Source organism: Coturnix japonica, chromosome 9, assembly GCF_054131305.1.
Source record: "Coturnix japonica strain WE chromosome 9, WE-NBRP24, whole genome shotgun sequence".
Taxonomy (NCBI): Eukaryota; Metazoa; Chordata; class Aves; order Galliformes; family Phasianidae; genus Coturnix; species Coturnix japonica.
The window spans coordinates 9,987,660-10,009,284 of record NC_140671.1 but is presented as its reverse complement, the minus strand read 5'-3'; the positions used below and the strand labels follow the sequence as shown (position 1 = coordinate 10,009,284).

General features: G+C 56.9%; 3 protein-coding genes across 4 annotated transcripts; 2 read left to right on the top strand and 1 right to left on the bottom strand.

The window, feature by feature from the left end:
• The first annotated feature begins 2,136 nt into the window (after nucleotides 1-2,136).
• On the top strand, nucleotides 2,137-6,824 carry CABP7 (calcium binding protein 7). Its single transcript, XM_015877668.3, has 5 exons — nucleotides 2,137-2,597; nucleotides 4,205-4,348; nucleotides 5,210-5,322; nucleotides 5,676-5,829; nucleotides 5,903-6,824. The coding sequence occupies exons 1-5, from the start codon at nucleotides 2,489-2,491 to the stop codon at nucleotides 6,028-6,030; spliced, it is 648 nt and encodes a 215-aa protein (XP_015733154.1). The 5' UTR covers nucleotides 2,137-2,488; the 3' UTR covers nucleotides 6,031-6,824.
• A 2,708-nt stretch (nucleotides 6,825-9,532) lies between these two features.
• On the bottom strand, nucleotides 9,533-18,906 carry ZMAT5 (zinc finger matrin-type 5). Of its 2 annotated transcripts, none has more exons than XM_015878435.3 (6): nucleotides 18,877-18,906; nucleotides 17,326-17,510; nucleotides 16,393-16,455; nucleotides 16,130-16,210; nucleotides 11,942-12,053; nucleotides 9,533-10,539 (listed from the first exon to the last, which is right to left on the bottom strand). In XM_015878435.3, exons 2-6 carry the CDS (start codon nucleotides 17,450-17,452, stop codon nucleotides 10,431-10,433), a joined length of 492 nt encoding a protein of 163 aa, XP_015733921.1. In that variant the 5' UTR covers nucleotides 17,453-17,510; nucleotides 18,877-18,906; the 3' UTR covers nucleotides 9,533-10,430. The 2 variants fall into 2 exon arrangements, with proteins under 2 accessions (XP_015733921.1, XP_015733920.1); XM_015878434.3 differs by having other exon boundaries at nucleotides 9,533-9,757.
• A 76-nt stretch (nucleotides 18,907-18,982) lies between these two features.
• On the top strand, nucleotides 18,983-20,210 carry UQCR10 (ubiquinol-cytochrome c reductase, complex III subunit X). The gene is made up of 2 exons (XM_015878436.2): nucleotides 18,983-19,136; nucleotides 19,943-20,210. Exons 1-2 carry the CDS (start codon nucleotides 18,996-18,998, stop codon nucleotides 19,988-19,990), a joined length of 189 nt encoding a protein of 62 aa, XP_015733922.1. The 5' UTR covers nucleotides 18,983-18,995; the 3' UTR covers nucleotides 19,991-20,210.
• The last annotated feature ends 1,415 nt before the right edge of the window (nucleotides 20,211-21,625 follow it).

Here is a 21,625-nt window from a genome sequence, read left to right as displayed (position 1 = left end):
ATCCCATCCCATCCCATCCCATCCCATCCCATCCCATCCCATCCCATCCCATCCTCATTCCCATCCCATCCCATCCATCCCATCCCATCCCATCCCATCCCATCCCATCCCATCCCATCCCATCCCATCCCATCCTCATTCCCATCCCATCCCATCCCATCCCATCCTCATTCCCATCCCATCCCATCCATCCCATCCCATCCCATCCCATCCCATCCTCATTCCCATCCCATCCCATCCCATCCTCATTCCCATCCCATCCCATCCCATCCCATCCCATCCCATCCCATCCTCATTCCCATCCCATCCCATCCCTTCCCACATTCCCCCTCTCCCCCTCAGAATTGGGAATTCCAGCAGGGACAGGAGGCAGAGCTGAGCCTTGCTAACAGACAGACAAATTAAGTTGGCGAGATAAGATAAGGGCAAGGAGAACACAGAGCGCGTGAGCTTCTGCCGGGCAGCGGGACAGCGGGGGATTAGAGGGCATTTCCAGCCATGCCAGGGGACTGTAGGGATGAGAGCAAGTAAAAAGGCTCATTAATAAACCAGAGAGAAGATTAAATTAAAGGTATCTCAGGGATGTATTGGGGTCTGTGTGGTTTCCTTCCTTTTAGTTTTCTCACCCCAATCGTGGCAAAGATGGAGGCAGGAGGAGGAGAGGCGTAGGACAGCACTCAGGTAAGGGCTGTCCCTGCACTGTGCCCCAAACCAATAGGAAGCCATTGGCCTCCACACGCAATTAAATGGCTGCTAATTGCTCATCCGCTGCGCTGCTCCCTCTGTGCTGAGGGGCACTGCGGGGTCGGGGAGGTTCAGCCCCAGGAACGGTGGGAGAACAGCCCGGAGATTTTCAGTGTTATTTCTTCTGGATTTGGGTGGTGAGAAATTAATGAGTTTCCACCCCTGGGCCTCCAGTAGGCGAGTGCAGAATTAATTGGGAGGGCGACTTCATTAATATTGAAGAGCGAATTGATCCACCAAGAAGGAGGAGGAGATTTTCAATTAGGCAGCTTTGCCTTCTTTTTTTCTTTCCCTTAACTCTTATTTGCTCCTTTCTCCCCAAATGGCACTTTTTGGGGGCAGCCCGATGGGGTCAGATCCCACACAGCCCCTTCATGGCATTGGATGGCCACGTTCAGCTGCTGGCATTGCTTTTATTTCATACAGATACATTCAGCACCCAACACCAACCCCCCCCAAAAAAATGGGGTTCAAAGAAATGCATTTCTCCCAAATTTTACACAATTTGGCCTCAAATTAACTTCACTCCCCATAGGACTGTACTGAGCTCAACTCCATAGGAGACACCAGAGACTCCCCTCAGCAGCTCCGTGTGCTCAGGGCTGTGGGGTCCCACCAACCCCTGAACTCTCCTGGCTCAAATATGGCAAAGAGGGGACCCCGAGAGGCTGAGCTGTGTGGGAGGGGAGGAGGAATGACCCCAAACTTGCAGTGAGGTGATCAGTGGGGTGAGGCCAGGGGTTACATGAGTGGATCAGCTTTCGGGTCAGTCCCAATGCACTGAGCTGAGACCCCTCCTGGCTGTGCTTCTGTTTCCCCATTGCTTTTAGACACGCTTGAGGTTTGAATGCCACCATCTCCAACTCCTGCCCTTTCTCACCTTGTTATGGCACCAGTGCTCTTCCCCCTTCCATGGGGCCATGGCGTCTTACCATCCCCATCTCCATCTCATCCCATACTCATTTCATCCCATCCCCATCCCCATTTCATTCTCATTCTCTCTCCATCCTATTCCTATCTCACCCCCATCCTCATCCCATTCCATCCCATCCCCATCCCAATCCCCATCTCCATCCCCTTCTCATCCCCTCTCCTCCTATCCCATTCTGATCTCCATCTCACACCATGCTCAACACCATCCCCATCCCATCCCATCCCCATCCCATCCCATCCCATCCCATCCCATCCCATCCCATCCCATCCCATCCCATCCCATCCCATCCCATCCCATCCCATCCCATCCCATCCCATTCCCATCCCAATTTCATCCCATCCCCTTCCCCATCCCCATCCCATCCCTATACTCTTCCCATCCCATCCCTATCCCCGTTCCCATCCCATCCCACCCCTCCCATCCCGGGGGCGCGGCCGGGGGCGGGCAGGTTGTTGGGGGCGGGCAGCGGGAGCGCGGCGCAGCGCGGAGCATCGCCTCCTGCCCGCGAAACTTAGCGGGGAGGAAGAAGAGGAGGAAGAAGAGGAGGAGGAGGAGGGAGGCCCCGCCATGCCGGGCCCCGCGGGGCAGCACCCCTGGGCGCGGGGGGGCGGCGGGGCCCCGGGCGGGCGCTGAGCGGTGCCTGGATGCTGCCGTGTGCCCGTTCCCGGCCCCGGCCCCGGCCCCACCGAACCCCGAGGCCGCGGGGACGGGCTGCTGCCGGCCCCATAGAGCCGGGGGGGGCTGCGGCCCCGTCCCGAGGAAAGCGAAGATTTAGGTGGGAAACTTTGGGATTTCGGCAAAGCTCCGAAGATGCCTTTCCACCCGGTCACCGCCGCGTTGATGTACCGGGGCATCTACAGCGTGCCCCCGCTGCTGGCCGAGCAGCACCCGGTGGACATCCCGGAGGACGAACTGGAGGGTGAGGGGACGCCGGGGGGTGGGGGGGGGATGGGGGGGCACCGCATGCAGGGGGGGACACACATCCCGCACCCACGCGCGGCACCGGCCCCGCTGTGCCCCCCCACCCCCCTCCCGCAGCATCTCCCGGGCCTGGTCCGCACGGTGCCGTCACACGGCGGTGGTGGCTGTCACCTGTTTGCCCCCCCCATCCCCCCCATTACCTGGTGGGGTCACGGCTGTGGGGCTGTGGGGCTGCACCAGAACGGCTGTATTTCCCCCCTCACAAAGTTGGGTGGTGGGACGGGGGGTGGCCGGGGGCTCCGTGACCCCAGACGTGTTGGCATTGGGGTGGCACAGGGGGCTGCAGGGTCAGCACCAGCACTGCAGGGAAACTGAGGCACAGCGTGGGGGTCTGCACAGCCAATGGGGCAGGGATGGGGCTCACACCATGCACACGTGTGTGTGTGTGTGTGTGTGTGTGTGTGTGTGCACATGGCAGCACCACTGCAGTGCGTGTGCACAAGTGCAGCGCCGGAGCGCAATGGGTCCATGTGCACAGCAGTGCTGCAGGGTGAGTGTGCGTGTGTGTGTGTGTGCACGAGCAGATCGTCAGTGCGAGGTGCTGGGGTGCATGCACAACACGGCAGCGCTGTCAGGTGTCGGTGCATGCACAGCACAGCATGGCTGCAAGGCGTCTGTGTGTGCACCAGCACAGCACTGCTGTCAGGTGTCGGTGCATGCACAAGCACAGCCTCACTGCCAGGTGTTTGTGTGTGTGCACGGGCACAGCATCACTGTCAGCTGCTTTTGCACGTGTGCACACGCGTGTGTACAGCAGCACTGCTGTGTGCAGCCTGTGCACACACAAGTGCAGCAGCAGCGCAGCGTGATGTTGGTGTGTGTGTGTGTCTGAGTGTGCACGGCCCCCCTGCAGTGTGTGCCCCACCACCCCGCTCCTGCCATGGCACGGCCCCAAGGTGACCCCATAGGGCCATAATGGGGTGAACCACCCGCTGCCACCCCACTGCCCACCGACCCCAACCCACCCTTAGCACCGCCGGGCATCGCTGCGGCCCCAGTATGGGGTGGAAATGGGGTGAGATGGGGAAGCAAAACCAGGAGGAGCTGCTGCTTTCGGTGCTGATCCCAACGTGGTGCTTTGTGAACATGGTGACCCCACTGACAGCATCACCCTGTGCCACCCATGGGGACCCCAAACAGCTCCCCCACCCGTGGGGCTTCGGGGCAGTGTTTGATTTGGGTGGATTTTAGCACTGTTATGTGTTACCCCCAGCACCATCCATACACCACGATCCCCCCCAGCCCATCTGCAGCTCCAGAGGTGGGAAGCCCCACAGTGGCACTCATTGAGGCCTTTGGGTTTGGGGTCAATTTGATTTCAGCTTTGGGGCAGGAGCCCACAGATCTTCCCCCATCCCCCTGCAGCCCCAGGGCCCCATTTTGAAGCAGAACCCCCCCAAGATCTGCTCTCTGTCTCCTTCCTCTCTCACCCCATCACTGGGCACTGAGACCTGGGGACGCTTTGGGCACCGTCCCCGTTGTGCCTCAGTTTCCCCATCGCTGTGGGGTCGGGGTTGGCCGAGCTCAGCCCTATTCCTCCCACAGAGATCCGCGAGGCCTTCAAGGTGTTCGACCGAGACGGCAACGGCTTCATCTCCAAGCAGGAGCTGGGCACGGCCATGCGCTCACTGGGCTACATGCCCAACGAGGTGGAGCTCGAGGTCATCATCCAGCGCCTCGACATGGACGGTAGGGACCCCTATGGGGCGGGATGGGACACCAGAGACACCCCACAACAGAGCAGGGCTGTGCTGCAAAGCCAGAGCATCCCCTGTCCCCGTCCTCATCACTGCCATGGCATCGTTAGAGAGGATCTGATGATGCTGGAAGGCTCCCAGGATGGGGACCACACACTTCCAAACCTACAAACCCAATGGGAATGGGGTGCAAATGTGCATCCTGCACCAGCCCTGGATCCCACACCCCAGGCTCAGCCCCCACCCCGGCCATGCCCCGGCCCTCAGCATCCTGTCCCTGTCACTCCCATGCTCATCAGGACCTTAAGGAGCGCATTAATTTATAGGATTCCATTCTTTTTTTTCTCCCTATTTAAAAGCCTTTCAGCCGAGGCTGCCAAGCCGCGGCTCCCTTCATTACTCATCCTTAGTGCCTCCGTGACAGCCCTGGAGCTCAGCACCCGCCCCGGCCGCAGGATGAGGCTCATGGCTGCACCGCAGTGGGGTCCTAAAGGGGTCAGGGTGACCTGGAGTGTCCTGGTGCTGTTGGGGTTCCCCCCCAGCTTTGGGGTGCCCAGCTGAGGCTGCAGTCCCCAGCTGAGCAGGGTGCTGGGCAGCTTTGGGCTCTCAGAGGTTTTGGGATCCCCTCTGGCTTTAGGGGACTCCAGCCAGTGTTGAGGTCTGCAGATGGCCCCTAAAACCCTGGAGTGGGGCTCCAAGGCTGTGGGGTAGGATACTGCCAAGCATTACCCCAAATCAGCGTCACGGGGACCCACTTCTCAGTGTCACTATGAGCAACAGCCGGGGGATGATGCACTGGAGCCCCACTCCCTCTATGGGGTGATGGGGTGATGGCCACTGCTCTGCCCCACAGGTGACGGACAGGTGGACTTTGAGGAGTTTGTGACACTGCTGGGGCCCAAGTTGTCCACGTCGGGCATCCCTGAGAAGTTCCACGGCACCGACTTCGACACCGTCTTCTGGAAGGTGGGGGGCAGTGGGAGCGTGGGGGGTCAGGGTTGAATCAGAGTCAGCTGGGTGGGGGTTTGGGGTGGGTGGGGGTCAGGTCTGAGGCGGGGGGGCAGGGTGAGGTTTGGGCCGGGGTCAGGAGTGGGGTTGGGGTTAGGGGTGGAGCTGGTGTGAGGGTCAGGGCTGGGGTTGGAGGTAAGGACAGGAATGAGGTCAGGGTTAGAGTCGGGGTTGGGGTTTGGGTCAGTGTCAGGGCTGGGCTTGGTCATGCTCAGGCTCTGGGCCGAGATGGGCCCTGGGCTTTGGTTGGGGTTAGGGTTAGGATTTGGGTGAGGTTCAGGGTTAGGGTGAGGCCCCTGTGTGCCCCGCAGTGCGACATGCAGAAGCTGACAGTGGACGAGCTGAAGCGGCTGCTGTATGACACCTTCTGCGAGCACCTCTCCATGAAGGACATCGAGAACATCATCATGACGGAGGAGGAGAGCCACATGGGCACGGCCGAGGAGTGCCCCGTCGAGGTGGAGAGTGAGTGGGGCACAGGGGGAACGTGGCATTGGGTGCGAAGGGGGAGGTGGGCTGAGCCGGGCTGTCCCCACAGCCTGTTCCAGCCAGCAGATCCGACAGACCTGCGTGAGGAAAAGCCTCATCTGCGCCTTCGCCATCGCCTTCATCATCAGCGTGATGCTCATCGCCGCCAACCAGGTGCTGCGCAGCGGCATGAAGTAGCGCGGATACGGGGTGTCCGTGTGGGTCTGTATGGGATGCCCGTGTGGGTCCATATGGGGTGTCCGTGTGGGTCTATATGGGATGCCCACCCGCTGCGAGCCAGGAACACCCTGGGATGGAGAGAAGAGCCCGGCGCAGGGTGAGCGTGGAGCTCGCACGGCTGCCTGCAGGACACACTGACTCAGAGACACGCACACCAAACTAAACCCTGCCAGCAAATACTCAGTGCATGCACCGTGCATGGAGCCCGTCTGCTGCCCCATCCCTCGGAGCCGGGACGACCCGGTGCCGGATGCACCACTATAGCCTCTATAGCTCGATATTTATGATAAAAAACAGAAGAAAACACACACACAGAAACCAACCAAACCATCTCGTAAGCAATACGCCGCGCTGAGATGTTTTTCTCTTCGGAGATCCGGGAGCGTTTGCATGGACGTCGCTGCCAAGGGCTGGATGTCACCCCCCGCCCCCCCCTGCCCCGCGCCGTGCCTCAGTTTCCCCCCCTCCATCCCTCCAGACGGGGCTGGCACTGCCGACCTCTGCTTGATGCACTTTGCAAGGACCCGCCGGGAAGAGCCGCGCATCCCGGGGGCCCCCCCTGCCCCCCAACCTCCCCCCAGCCTGTATGTAGCACCCCGGCACCGGACTGGTTCGGATGCGGGTCCGTTTCTCATTCTTTGGGTTCTGTTGGATTTCCCCCCCCTCCCCCTTTTTCTTTCCCATTATTTTCTCCCCCCCATTCCCGTCCCGGTTGGTTGTTATCGATCTGAAATAAATCTGGGATTTCTGAAGGCTCGGGGCTCATGGTGGGATGGGGGACCCACGGCTGCTGCACAACCCCCACCCTGCCCCATTGCTTTCAGCTGGAGATATCGATCCATGTATGAAGCTCTGCTTATGGCACTGCAGGGCTCCAACCAACCCCCTGAACCCCTCCATCCCCCCAATGCCACCCTGTTAATGACCCTCATGGTGCACTTACACAGAGCTCATGGCAATCACAGCCACGTTGCTCTGTGTGTGTGTGTGTGGGGGGGGTCCCGCACTGATGCATTGCCCTCCCCTGAGCCCCTGGACGATGCATTTTTAATGGCAAAGAGATTAAAAGAATAAATAAAAACAGGGGAGCTCAGCGTGGCACAGCCGCTTCCACAGCTCCAGCACTGGAGGTGTCCATCCATGGGGCTTCTGGGCCCTTTAACAGAGGATCCCCCCACGTTTATGGGGTCAGAAGGACCCACTGCAGCCCATGGAAGCCATGGAGGCACAGTCTGGGTGCCAAACCCACTGCAAATGGGGCACGTGGGGCTGGAATCAATGTGGAGTGGGGGGGGACAGTGCCCAGAATGAAACTCCATCCATCTCCGCACCTAAACTTGGGCTCTTTGATGAACCTCCTCTTTCAGAGGGAGCCACGTGGCCCCTGGGATGTACAGACAGATACATACACATACAGCAAGTCTATGGGAGATGCTGTGAGTAAACAGGAGGAAGCCAAATAGAACGAAAATAATAACGATATGGGACAATTTAATTTGCTAGAAAATACAATAACATAAAAAGAGGAATTAGATAAAAGGGAGAACGCCTCCCCCCCAAGCTCAGCTTTACGAAGCTGCTCAATTAATTTTAATGGGATCTCCATCCTCAAGGCAGGTTTGGAGATCTCGGCTCAGATCCGGGAGCGCCCGAGCGGCGCTGGGCTGCGGTGCTGCTGCAGCTGGGGATGCCTCATTGCGGCTGCTGCTAATTGAATTAAGGCCGACGAAGGGATCGTACATTGAGAGCTGTGGGGAGGGCAGGGCCCTGCCTGGGGGCTGCTGCGGGAGCACAGAGAAGGGCTGGCAGCAGAACTGCCCGGGTTTGGGGAGCTGAGAAGCATTTTGGGGGCAGGAAGAGTTATTTCTGCTTCTCTGGTCCTGTAAGCAGCATGGAATGGCCACAGCCTCATCCCTGTCCCCATCTCCATCCTCATCTCATTTCATTCTCCTTCCCATTCCAATCCCCTTCCCTATCCTCTTCCCCATTTCCATCCCTATTCCCATTCCCATCCTCATCTCATTTCATTCCCATCCCATCCCCATCCCCATTCCATCCCCATTCCCACCCCAATCCCTATTCCCATTTCCACCCCTATTCATCCCCATCCCTTCCTCACTCCCATCCCACCCCCATCCCCGCTCCCTCCAAGAGCTGCCAGAGGACACAGGGCAGAGCCCAGCAGGGCTGCACCTTGGCAGCAGCCCAGGAGCGGCTCATTTCCCTAAAAGCCTCCCTATAAATTACTCCCGCTCCATAAGAGGCACTTTGGCTCACACCATCACTCAGGGGCTGCAGCCGCCCCACAGCTGGGGACAGCAAGTTGGGGACACACGGAGCAGGGTGACAGCAAGTGGGGAGACCCTACAGCAGGGAGCCCACTTAGTGATGGTGGTGCAGAGAGGTGCCATGAGCTCCCAAACCATGGGAGCCAAGGAAGGCGCTGAGGAGCCCATCCTGCTCGGCTCACGCTGAATCAAGGCTCTGTGCTTTATGGCTTACAAATGTTTGCAGTGCTGAATTTGGAAACGCTTGTGCAGGTTTGCAGAGCTCCCTGCCTGGGCTCAGGGGTGGCACAGAGCAGGGCTGCGTGCCTCCAACCACAGCCAGGAGCTGCAAAGTGCTGCCAGGGGGAGCTGCAGAACCCCATGGAGCAGCAGCAATGGGTACATGCTCCACTGCCACCCCAGAACAACTGCAGGAGGGAAAGGAGCTCGTACTGTGATCCGCCTCAGGTGCAGGGAGCATCAGAGGGACCCTTTGGGGTTGTGGTTACTGCATTTGGCCTCTGGGAGATGCACAGGGCAGGGAGTCCTGCAGGGGAAGGTGCCACGTGAAAACACCCCAAGGCTCCCTGAAGGCACAACCAGGCACCGACCGTGGGCAGATCCAGCCTCTGTGTGTGCCAACGTAGCGGCAGTGCTGGTTGCCATAGGGTTTGCTGATCCAGGCTGGCTGCTGCCTGAGCTCTCCATGAATCTGGACCCAGCTCCTGCCGTGTGTGGCCAAACCTGGAGTGCGCTGGCGGGCGGCACCGCGGTGCTGCATGGGGACCCACCGAGCCGCCCTGCTGCCATTCAGCCCTCAGGTATTTTCCTGCAGGAGGACAAGCCTTGGAATAGGGTTTTTTTTTCTCCCCCCCCTTTTCTTCTCACCTCCAGCACAGCGGGAACGGGAGCACGCAGGTTTTCGGGAGCTCCCCTGACTCTTCATTAGGAGCTGCAGCACCCGAACCAAAGCTGTTTTATGCACCATGTTTAACAGAAGCAAACAGAAATGATCAGCACTGGAGGAAACATCACACAGTGATGCTTAGAGCCCACCTGCAGCTTCCTTCCCAGCCCCGGGCAGCTGCACAGACGGCCCACAATAGTGGGGCTGCAGCTTACATTCCCACTTCCCCCCATCATGGGGGTCAGGTTGACCCACTGAGGCCACCAGGCAAGAAACAACCCAAGGCTGCAACAGAAGGAGCATTTTATTAATATAAAAGCATATATAAATAATCTGGTCTCGTTCTCACACTAGGAAGAAGTCCGGCTCCTGCACGATGCCTCAGCCCCACTGCAGGCCGGGGGGCACCGGCCACCCCCCAGGTGGGGGAGCCCGCAGAGATGGGGGCAGCTCCTGCAGAGGGGGCCAGCCAGGGGGGTACTGGAAGGGTGTGGGTTTCTCAGGCAGGGCACTGCAGGGATGGAAAAGGCAGAGATGGAAAAGGCAGAGTTGAGCCTTCTTGGTTTGCCAGCAGGGCTCTGCTCAGGGACACCACCCAGGGACACGGCTCAGTCCCCTCTGCTTGCCCCCATGGGGGCTGATCTGACCCCCAGCTCCCGGCACAGCTTTGAGAACAACACCTGCAGCCCTGGCCGTGGTTTGCAGCCAGGCAGCCCCAATCCCAGGGCAGCTGCACACTTCCCAGAGGACAAGGACCCCTCGGAAGCGATGGAGCTGCCAAAACCCAGCTGCTCTCCCAAAGCACCCTTATGGAGGGAAGAGGCTTCCTCCCCCAGCTCACAGCACAGGCAGCGCTGCCACACATGGCAGCAGAAGTGCTAAATGAGAAGCATCGCTCCTTTGTCTGCAGCCAAAGCAAGTGCTCGGCCGGGGCAGGTTTAAATTCATGGCAAACGTACTGAGGAATTAATGGGAAAGGGTACAGGAAACTCATTTGTTCTTCAGCAAGCAGCCCTGACAGCAGCCCTGCCGCTTCTCAGGCCTCTACCTCTGATCCTGATGGATCCCTTTAATTGTTATGCCAGAAGAAATCTAATCACGCTCCTTTACATAATGCTCTGGAGGAGCAGCACCCTCCTCTCCCTGCAGGGCTGGCGACGTGGCCCAACGCCAGCTCCAGGAGTTCAGTGCGGTGTTTTCCAGGCAACTAGCAGAGAGTAAAGGCATTTGGCATCGAGCTCATCCTCCGTCTGCGCCAGGGATGGGAGCGGGACCAGCAGACACACAGCTGCCCTGTATGGGAAGGGACTCCCCTCAGGTTGCACCCAGGTCCTGCAGCAGCAGAGCAGCAGGGCAAGGAGCAGCGTGGGGCAGGCTGTAAGGTGGAACAGCGCAGCTATCAACTAATGAGCTGCCCTGCGAGCAGCACAACTAATCAATAGGGAGGATGCTGTCTGGGTACTCGATTCCCTGGGGTCTCATAAGACATGAGTGCTATGATGGGTTCACCTCCTGTTGGAGCATTCGGAATGGCAGCCCCACAGGGATTATCCAGGGTCTACTAAGGGAGCCAAGGCTTTGTCCTTTGCAGAGGCACTGATGGAATCTCAGTACCCACAGCCTGTGGGCCCCGTTCTGCTGGGGAGCTGCAAGTGGGCTCTGCACCATCACGGCACACACACACGCTGTGGGCAAGGACACACACATCTCCTCTGGAGATGAGGGTAAAAATCAAAGCTCCACAGCTCAGCAATCTGCACCAACGTCATCCAGCTCCCCCCTGCTCTCCAGAAAGCAATGGCACGATGGGACTTTGCAAATATGGCTCAGGTGGAGGCTTTCAAGTTTCAGACAGTGCTGCTGAGCCCAGCATGGCAGTTCTACCACCACGAAGCTGATTGAGGTGATGCTCAGCAGAGCCCAAGCTGTGCCATTCAGAACACACCACGTGCCATGGACCCCCTCACCCCAAACAGCAGGGCAAGGACTGCGTTCCTTCTGAAAAGGTTTAGGGATGTTTGGAAGCTGCAAGGACCGTGCAGACCCCCGTAAGGTCTGGGTTGAACAATGGGTGTCCTCTGTGAGCACTGATCCATCCTGAGATCAGGGGGGTTCTTGGGCAGGACAAATAGGGCAAGTGTTCAGGGACAGCGTGACTGCAGGGCAAGGAGCAGCCGGGCAGAGGGATGGAAGGAGCAGTGAGCAGCACAACCAGACAGACACCAGAGGGAAGATCCTGCCCAGACCAAACACGGAGAGGACAGGAGCAAACAGAAAGAAGAACAAAAGAGAGATCTGGCACCTGCCCAAACGCCATCCAATTAAGCCTGCGGCACTGTCAGGTGAGCAGAGAAGCAGCAGGGACCTGCAGGCACCCCACAGCACGCGGGAGGAACCAATCCTACCTCCAACTGGCAAAGGAGAAGGCGGGCATGGGCAGAGGCATGCAGACAAGGCAGGCAGAGGATGGGGGAGCTGTCAGCAGATGAGACCAGCCTGCTGCCACCGGCTGTGGGCATTAATAACGTGGCCCTGCCGCCTCCCAGTCATGTCTGGCACTTTATGTAAAGGGCACAGCAGCTCTCTGCCTGAGCCCCAGGGCAGGAGGACGGGCAGCAGGACCTGGTCACCTCCACACCCGACCACTGGCACCACCTCCCACCCTTCATTCCATCCCACCCCCCAGCTGCGGTACCTGTTGCTCTGCACTGTGCTCAGCCTCTTGGCTCTCTTCTCCAGCCAGATCTCAATGGCGTCAGGTGGGATTTCTGCTCCTTCCTGCTGCAGCTCCCTCAATCTCTGCTCCCCTGGTTAAGAGAGAGCTGTCAGAGGTTCGCACTGCAACCCTTTTGCTCCACCAAACCCACTGCTCACCACCCTGCAGAGCTGCTGACCACAGAGAGCTTGTAACCTACCCATGGCAGCCCCCACTGCCCACCCTGCATTGGACACTGCTGTGGCTCAGGCAGGGAGCTGTGCCACCCCCTTCATCCTCATCCCCAAACATCCCATAGAGGAGGAGACCCTGATCCCATCCAGACACCATCTGCCACCTGTGGCCGCGCTCACCCGGAGCTGCTCTCACCTCACCACCATATGTCACACGTTTAAGGAAAATATTATACGTTTCCAGACAGGGTGTGAAATTGATATTGCTTGGGCAGAGTGAAGGATCACTTCATCCTAGTGGTGGCAACCAATTATTCATCTGCCTGCTGAATATTAATAAGGATGGCAGGAATGCGCTACACAATGAGCAGCCGGAGATGGATAATTTGTCATCCAGCCTTTTCATCTGCTGCTGCTGGGAGGAGGTGACGGCGCGCTCACTGCCACCACAAAGAGCTCCTGCTGGGGTCCCGATGTCGGGGTACCCTCTGCAAGCCAGAGATAAGGGGACTGGTTGGAAACAGGGCTGTTCACACATCACCCACTGCTGTTCTCCAGGAGTAAAATCCCGGCAGAGCCGTCCAGAGTCAAACGGAGATGCCTGAGGGCAGTGGAGGACAAGCAGAGCAGTCTGGTAAGCAGGGCACTTGGCTCAGACTCAGGACAGGAGCTGAATGCAGCTCCCACATTACAAAGAGCCAAAGTCTCTCTGTTCAGAGCAGGGACCAACCTGGTGGGAGCCCACAGCCCCTGCCCAGTCCCAGTTTGCTCACTAGCTGTGATAGGGCAGCTCCCAACTCATGCTGGCTGCAGCCAGGCCCCAGGTGAAAGCCATCCAGCTGGCTCCTGCTCCCAGCTCCAGCCAAGCCTCGAGGCAGCAGGTACGGGCACACATCTGGCTCTGCACCCCTTGATGAACGCCCACATAAAGGCAAATCTGTCTCATCCTCCTCTATAGTACACACGTTCCATTCAATGGCCACTAAAACCGCCAGTGGATTGAAATGGGACAAGTGGTCCCTGGAAGTTGTGCCACAGGTTGGACATCAGGAACAGTTTCCTCTCCTATAGAGCAGTGATGCCCATGGAGCGGTGGGGTCACCATCCCAGGGCTGTGGGGATGTGCCCACACTGCTCAGGATGCCAACATGCAGAACCTGGATCAGGCACCATGGAAGTGCCCAAGCAGGTCCCCGAGCAGAGCTGTGCATGCAATGACAGAGCCATAATGGCTGCAGCAGACCCAGCCATGCCCCTGCTGTCCCCCAGCTCACCAGAGCGGCTCATAGAGGCTGAGCTGTGTCAACACGCTGAGCAGAAGTGACGCGGATTAGCAGGGAGCCAATAACTTCAAGCAAGAAGATGCCAATTTTACAGTGACTTTTCTTGACATGACTGTACTAAAAATGACAGCCTGGAAGTGTCTCTCTGATGAATGATGCAGCAGATGCAGCGGTAACGCTTTGATGCAGTAACAGCTGGGAATATGCTTCCCCTCCCTGCTGAAGGTGGAAACTGTTGCTTCTTTATGAGTATACTCTACCTGGTGCAGAACTGCTGCAGCCAAACTAGGGCAGGCTCTGAGCAAGTGTAAAGTGACCAGAAACGTTCCTTTTTGTTGTGCTGCTCAACCCACACGACCAGCACAAACCACGAAGTGAATTCCCTGCTTTAGGAGGCCAAACTTTAGAAATAAGGCAGTGTTCCCTTTAGCTGATAATAAAATACATCGGAGAATTTGCTGCCACAGAACCAGCAGCAGAAAGCAGGCGTTCAGGGACACAAAGCCCAGGAGCTAGAAAGGGCTGTGCCATCTTTTAGAATGCAATCCACGCCTAGCATATAGAATAGAGTTGGAAGGGACCCTTAAAGGCCATCTGGTCCAACAGTGATTAGGGACCCACAGCTCCACCAGGTGCTCAGAGCCCCATCCAGCCTGGCCAAAGAACACAGGTCACTGGTCTACAGCACTTCATCATAGGACTTCTTCACAACCTTATTCTGAAGTGCCTGCCCTGGAGGACAGCTTTGAGGACTGCATTACGAGGGTCAAGCCTCCCTTGTGACTATTGTAACCTGTCATCCAACCTGCCATCCATAGGCTTGCTGTGAACTCTGTCCTAAGCCTCACCACCTGAAACACAGCTGCTTCAGCAGCCCGAGGAGCGCTGACAGCTCCCCACGATGCACCTAAGGGTGGTTTGGCACCTGCAGCCATTCATCCTGCCTGTTCACGGGCTCCACCTCCTGCCCACCACATCCTGCTCAGCCCTTCCCTCCACCAAACCTGAACTTGAGCTCTGTGTGACCCTCAGCCAGAGTGCTTGGCTCCCACAGGACATCCATAGAGCAACACTGTGAGAGAGGTGAGCAGCATTTAACTACAGCCCGGCATGCGTGACAGTACAAGCCAAGGAGAGGCACCCTGCTGTCCCCTGGTGAAGCCTAATTGCTTAATTAAACGTTTGACTTGGTAATACAAATGCAAGGTTTCCAAGCAGTCTCCCAGGAGCCACCCTCTCACCAGCCAACTCCCCACTTACACCCGACCCATCTGACACAAGTCAATATTCAGTAGCAAGTGCAACTGGCAAGGCAGCCTGCCCATGCACAGAGCAGCTTGCCAGCCTTCCCCTACAGCTCTGCTCTGCTCCAGAGTGCTCTCTTCTCTGCCATAAAGAGCCTGGAAACACCACAGGTTCCTCCAAACAGGCTGACTTGTGAAGCCAGCCTGGTACATGAGCCCTGCAGCATGCAGGGGTGACAGCCGTGGGGAGAGGAGTGCTGCACCACGCAGCCCCACGAGGTGGCTTTTATTGACTGCCAGCACTGCTCAGCTATTGATTCAGCATTGCCCCCGGGACCTGCACTGACTCAGCAGCGGGGAGGAGTGGAAGGAAGGCAGCTTTCAAGTGCTGCCTCCCCAAACCCGGAGCCCACGCACAACCCAAATCTCATGTGGGACTCAGTGGAGTGAGTCAAAAGGACTGGAGCACCTGAAACAAGAGGAGAGGCTCACAGAGGTGGATCTCAGCCACATGTGGAGATGCCCAGGAGTTAAGATGACAGAGCCAGGCTATGTGACGGCATCCAACAAAAGGATAAGGGGCAATGGGAGCGAGGTGGTGTGGAGTCTCTGCTTGGAGATGCTCAGAACACGCATGGACACGGCCCTGCACAGCCTGCTGCAGCTCACCCAAAGAGCAATGCAGGGCTGGGACTGGATGATCTGCAGAGGGACCCCAACTACTCCACGTGGTCTCATCAATGTCCCGCTCACTGTTTTTCTGAGGAGGAATGAAAACACTCTGGGGAAAGCAGATGTTGCTCCTTTTAGGGCAGGGAGGCAGCACTCTCAGCTGTGCAAAGCTGTGTTTGAATGAAAAACTGCTCCTGAAGTTCATAGCAAGGGGCCAGGTGCAATTTGTCTCCTTCCCAAACTTCAGTTCCACTGACAATCACACGAACTGAGGCTGTTTCTGGACCCAGGACCCCATTTCATCTCCTCAGTATAACACACCTGACCACCTGAGAGCTCTTCACAAGAGTGAGACAGGAGCCAACAGCTCCCCCGCCATAATGGAGAGGTGGGGGGGCAACCAAAGCCATAAATTTAAGGGGAAGTGAAGTACCAGTGCCCTCTGCTGCTGACAGATTTTATTCCCTGTCTGAAGAGAACCCCAAGGGCTCAGGAAGCCCACTCTGTGCTTCAGCTACTTGCTGCTAAGTGGCAGCGGCGCTGCTCAACTCTTTAGGCTTGTGTCTGTGCCAGGAGATCGAGAGCAGGAAGCATCTGAAAAACTGCAGCAATTACAGGCAGCCTCCGGGCTCAGGCAGCCAGGAGAGGGAGGAGGGAGCAGCCACATTCACACACAGCACAGGAACACACAGTCACTGCACAGCACCTCACGTGCCCCCCTGCAGCCCACTCTCCTTGCAGCAACTGCCCCTTCCTCACCCCCTCCCCTGGGCATTTCCTTGTTCCAGGGCTCACCTTGTACCTGTGCACTCAGTTTCTCCAGGTCCTGCTCTGTCATGTGGGAAAATCTGCAGTTGGACCCAAAGTCACACTGCCCTGAAAGAACAGCCACAGAGCTCCATGAGTAATGCACACGTGAAGTCCTCCCATGTAAACGTGTGTGCAAACACAGGTTCCACTGCACACAGGGCACACAGCCCCGTGCCCCTCGCTCCCTCCAAGGCAGACACACACCCCAGGGCTCTGCAGAGCTCACCACGGAGGTAATTCCACCTCACCTGTCTGTAGAAACTTCCGACAAGGCTTCTTGCTCTGCTCCTCTTGCAGGATAGCAGCAGCATCTGGGGGAGATAAATGACAGAACACAGGACAGGATCACACCCTTTGCACAGTAGCATCCTACCAGATCTCAGCCTGCCTAACATAAAGGTATTTTACAGGACAATCCTGACCTTAAACCAAGGGCAAAACAAGTTATCAGTCCCCACCTACACCCCAGGCTTCAGCTTTTTCCTAGCTTGCAAATATCCCCTTCTCTGCTTTGCTCTCCACACTTTCTCCCCATCCAAGCAGCACAAAATAAGCTCCTGTAACACTCCAGTGCAGTGCAGAGGAGCAGAAGGTTAACGGGGCTCCATCAGGCTGCACTGAACCCTGCGCTGCGGCTCAGACAGCAGCACTGTGCTCCTTCACTCCTGCAGGTGTCCTGGGGAACACACAGCAGCTTCTGTAGGCTGTGGAGGAATCTGCAACTATCTGGAGATGCTGGAGCCAAAACAAAACACCCCCTCAGGGCTGAGACAAGGGATTTGATGAATCACAGGGAAATCAAGGGCTGCAGCCCGCGAGGAAGAAATGCTCCAAGCCATCTGCCTCACTGTCACTGACCCATGTGGATGGCTGCTGGGCTGTGAGACCTCCACACCGGGCCATTTCTTGGACATTTCTTATCACCACAGACACTGCAGCAGGCAGCAGATGCCCCAGAGCTCTGCACATTCCCCTCATCTCGCCAGGGAACATGCAGTGTGCAACACCTGCCCCTGAGCAGCTGGAGGGGAGAAGCAAAGGAACACACGAGCAATGGTTTCACCATCACTTTAACCCAAGCTAAGTCTCTGGATACTGCCACAACACACAGTGCCATGAGTCTCTCATACCCCAGCCACACACTGAGACCACGTCCCCGGGGCTGGCACTGGGACACCCACCTCGGAACAGGTCGTACCAGGCTCTCTTAGCCCGGAGATGCTGCACCCCATTGAGGTGCTTCTTCCTGTTGTGCAGGTTGTCCTGGAAGGATCGGTCGCAGTAATCACAGAAGTATCTTTTCCCCATCTCTCCCCCTGCAAAGCAGCTGATGCAGCCCCAGAGCTGTCAGGCAGAGCCTCGGTGCCTGGGGATGGAGAAGGACATAGTGAAGGAGCAGAGATTTACAGTGCCTGCTTCCAAAGGAGAAGGACTCAAATCATGGAGGGCTGGCAGACAGAGGAAGAGGTGAGACCTGACAGCATAACTTCTGTCCCTGAGGGACTGGCACGGCGCTGTCTGCTGTATATGCATGGCAGGACCAGCTCAGCTCCGCGCTCCCACCTCTGCCACCCGATGGGATGGTGGCTCTGCTTGGAGGCTATAGAGACCCGAGAGCCCAGGGATCCCTGGAGCTGCACCAGGGCCAGGAACACAAGCTGGGGCTGCAGACAAGCAAGTGAGCTGCCATACAAGAGAGGGAATTCTGCATCCACCCTCACCCCAAGGGAGAGCCTGAAGGACCACTGTGGGGCAACAGAGCAGCTGCTCTGGAGCACAGCAGGGAATCTTACCCCCAGGAGCCTTATGTTCTCTCTGTGAGATATAACGGCACCTGATAAATGCCGAAGATGGATAGACTGGGAGATAAACTCCAAAAGCAATTCTCCAGCTTTAGACACCTTGACAGCCAAACGTGGCTAAAAAATAGCACGGGAGAGCAGCACGAGAAAGAGATCTGATAAATAAATCAGGGTTGGAATCAATCACTGCCTCTCTAAGGATTCCTCGGAGCTGGCAGGGAGCGCAGCAACAAGCAGAGCCCTGGTGAGCACAGCCGAGCCACCCGCAGCCCATGAGCCTTCCCAAAAGCTGGTCTGGGGTCCATCACATCCCCAGAGCCCCCCATGTCTGCAGGGAGCTCCAGGTGTGGGATCCACAGCTCCAACACAAGCAGCCAGACCTGAATGCTGTGCCTTGTGAACACCGACCCCAATCCCCATCCCTCCAGGTGACGCTGGGGTTGTGAAGCAGCAGCTGATGTGGTTGTGGAGCCCATAGGGCTGGCTGCCCCGCTCATGCAGGCTCCCACCAACAGCACAATCTCCTTCTCGCGCTTTGTGCCACAGTCCCTTCAAGTTCCAGGTCCCACAGCAGGTTCCATCCCAGCTGCCGCCTCCTGCCCCTCTATTCCCACAGGCCTCAATGCGGACCCTGCCTGCAGCAGCACTCAGCCCTGAGTTGCAGCCATGGGGGCTCCCAGCCGGGCGCACTCAGCAGCCCCACAGCCGGGCACTGCAGTGAGGCCTCACCTCACACCTCGGTGCTTAGGAGGACTCAGCCTCGAGCCCAGCCCCCCCAGCCACACACCGACCCCACACACCGACCCCACACACCGACCCCACACACCGACCCTATACACTGTCCCCACACACTGACCCCACACACCGACCCCATACACTGACCCTATACACAACCCCACACACTGACCCCACACACAGACCCCCACTCACCTCCTCCAGGCCTGCGGCCTACCGCGCGGCGCCTACACCTCCCAGCAATCCCCGCTGCTGTCGCCTACATCTCCCAGAATACCCCTCGGTGCGGCGCAGGCGCAGCAGACGCTCCCAAGATGGCGCTGCTCCGGCAGGCGTACAGCGCGCTGTTCCGCCGCACGTCCACGTTCGCGCTCACGGTGGTGCTGGGCGCCGTGCTGTTCGAACGGGCGTTCGATCAGGGCGCGGACGCCATCTTCGAGCACCTCAACGAGGGGGTAAGGACGGGCCGGGCTGGCGGAGGGTGGGTGGGAGCGGCCCTGAAGGTCAGCTGTGACCTTGCAGCGGGGCTGCCCGTACCCGAGGTGTATCTCCAGCGTTATCCGGGTGCCCGTGGGGCATTAAATAGCCGTGCCGTGTGCTCTGCTGGATGCTTCGCCTGCTTCAAAGGCCAAATAGCGGCTGGGAGCTCGGAGCGCTCAGCACAGGCAGCACCAGAGCTGGGAGAGCACGGGGGGAGGGAGAGCGGCGTCCGGCACTGCCACAGTGCGGGGTTAGGAGCTCATTGGAATAACACCTGAGCTCCAGGCTTTACTTGTAGGACGAGGCTTCACTGTGGCTGTTTTCTTAAGCTGAGAAGGAAAATGAAATCATAAGGGTTTGTATTTTAATCTGAAGTAACATGGAACGTGCACTGTGCTTCCCTTAGCCCTCAATCCACCTGCAGATCTTGGGGCCTGCATAGGATTCCTCTGTGTGCATCCTGCATGAAGCCAGGCAGCACTCGGCCTCCTGCTCCTCTGCATTGAGACAAGTGGGAGCTGTGGTGCAGCAGCAATAGGAGGCCCAGGAGGGCAGGGAGGTGCATGGAACGACCATCTGAAGCCTTTGTGCCCTGCTGTGGTTGGATGTTGTATGGCTGGGCACAGGGCGGCTGTACCCACACTGTCACTGTACCCTGCTGCTGTTTGTGCCTTCCTGAACATTCTTCTGGCCCCTGCTATCTGTTGGTGATAACGTACATTTGAAAGTAAAGCTCAGTATCCCAAGCTCATTGTTTCTTTGCTTTTTGTTTTGCGTACAGAAGCTGTGGAAACACATCAAGCACAAATATGAGGCAAGTCAAGACTGAAACGCTCAGCAGCAAGATCCAGTGTGGGGTGGCAGAAGACACTGCAGAGAAGGATCAGGTCTCCTTCAATGGGTTACATCGAAATGGAATGGGGTCCTGACTGACTCCGAGCCAGATTGTATCAGCCACCTCTTGATATGATGCCAACCAAGATGGACTCAACGAGTTCTGCTGCTGTATTGAAACTTAACTGTGTTAAAATAAAATATATTGACCCATGTCTCATGTTTCTGCGTTTCCCTGCCTTGTCATTTGTTCTGCCTGCAGCTCCTCCCTGCCTGTGAAATGCAGAACAAAGTGGAAAGCCCCAAACCTTATTTTCAGGATGCTGTAGGAAAGCAAGCTCTGCTCAGGGCAGTGTGAAAGCACACACTTACATGGTTGAGATCCACTAAGCACTGCTGGCTTCTGCCCAGTGAGAACTCAAACGAGGGTAAGGAGCTACCTGCTTTCCTCTAATCATACTCAAAGGAAAGTAAATGACTACATCCATGAGGTCTTCCCTAAATCATCAGCTTTCTTTAACGCAGAGCTCTGCTGATTCTTGGCTTCTTGTTATTCCACAGCTGCAGCTCTAATGCTGCTGCCTTAAGCAGTGAGAGAACTGCCTCCCCATCCTGCTGTGTGCTGGGGGGGCTTAGTAGTATGAATGGGGATCTCGTGTGACTCTACCTGTCACCACAGGCACAAAACAGGCTGCAGATGACACTGCTGTCTATTTCAGTGCCTTGTGGCTCTCTGGGTGCTCTGTAGAGCTGAACTGTTAGGAAACTTGCCCTGTCTGCTGTCAGCCTGCCTCCGTCCCCTCAGATTGCAGCAGAGCTGCTGAGAATGGACAGCAATCACGTAGCTCTACAAGAAGCATTCGTGTCTCTGCTCTCACGGGGAACTGAGTAATTCTCAGCACCTCCTCTCAAAGGTCAACCCCTGTTCCCAGTGGCCATTTCCAACATCTTCTTCATGAGGAAGGGCTGTTAGGATACCGTGTGGGTTAATGATTCCATTAAAACAGAATTACTCCAGGGAGCGCTGGCAGAAACCAGCTCCTGCTCTTCCCATTTTCCCTCTGTTCCAAGCCTGCTGCTGGAAGACCTATAAAAACACATCTCTCCCTCCTTACTATATTCTCACTAATAAGCAGCAATTTTAGCAATGGATGAGGCAGTGCAAATTACAGCCAGCACTAATGAAAGCAGCTTTATTGGGTTTGTAAATATGTGCCAGACAGGAGTAAAAACGTTTACTGTAAGAACATTAAAGGGACTTAAAAACATTGTGCTTGTTTTTGAGCAGAAAAACAACGAGGGCTTTTCACAGCCCCAGCTGTGCTTTTACAGAGATGCTTAAGAGGAGCTTGAAGCTTTCCTGGGATTATCTCCTACCGTAGAAGTGCTGCTTTACTCCAAGTTCTGGCCGCAGTGCTGATAGCTTCACACTATGCTGAGCAGGTGATGGAGATTTGCAGCTTCTTAGAAGCAAGAACTGAAGATGAATACAGTATTAGGAAAGGGGAGATGGTATTGTAGCAGTCTGGCAGAGAGTAAATGAAGCTCTCAAGCCAGAGAACAGGAGCTATAAAACACCAGAGTTCTCCCAGGGGGTAATTTTCCTCGACTCCGGATTTTTGGGAAGCTG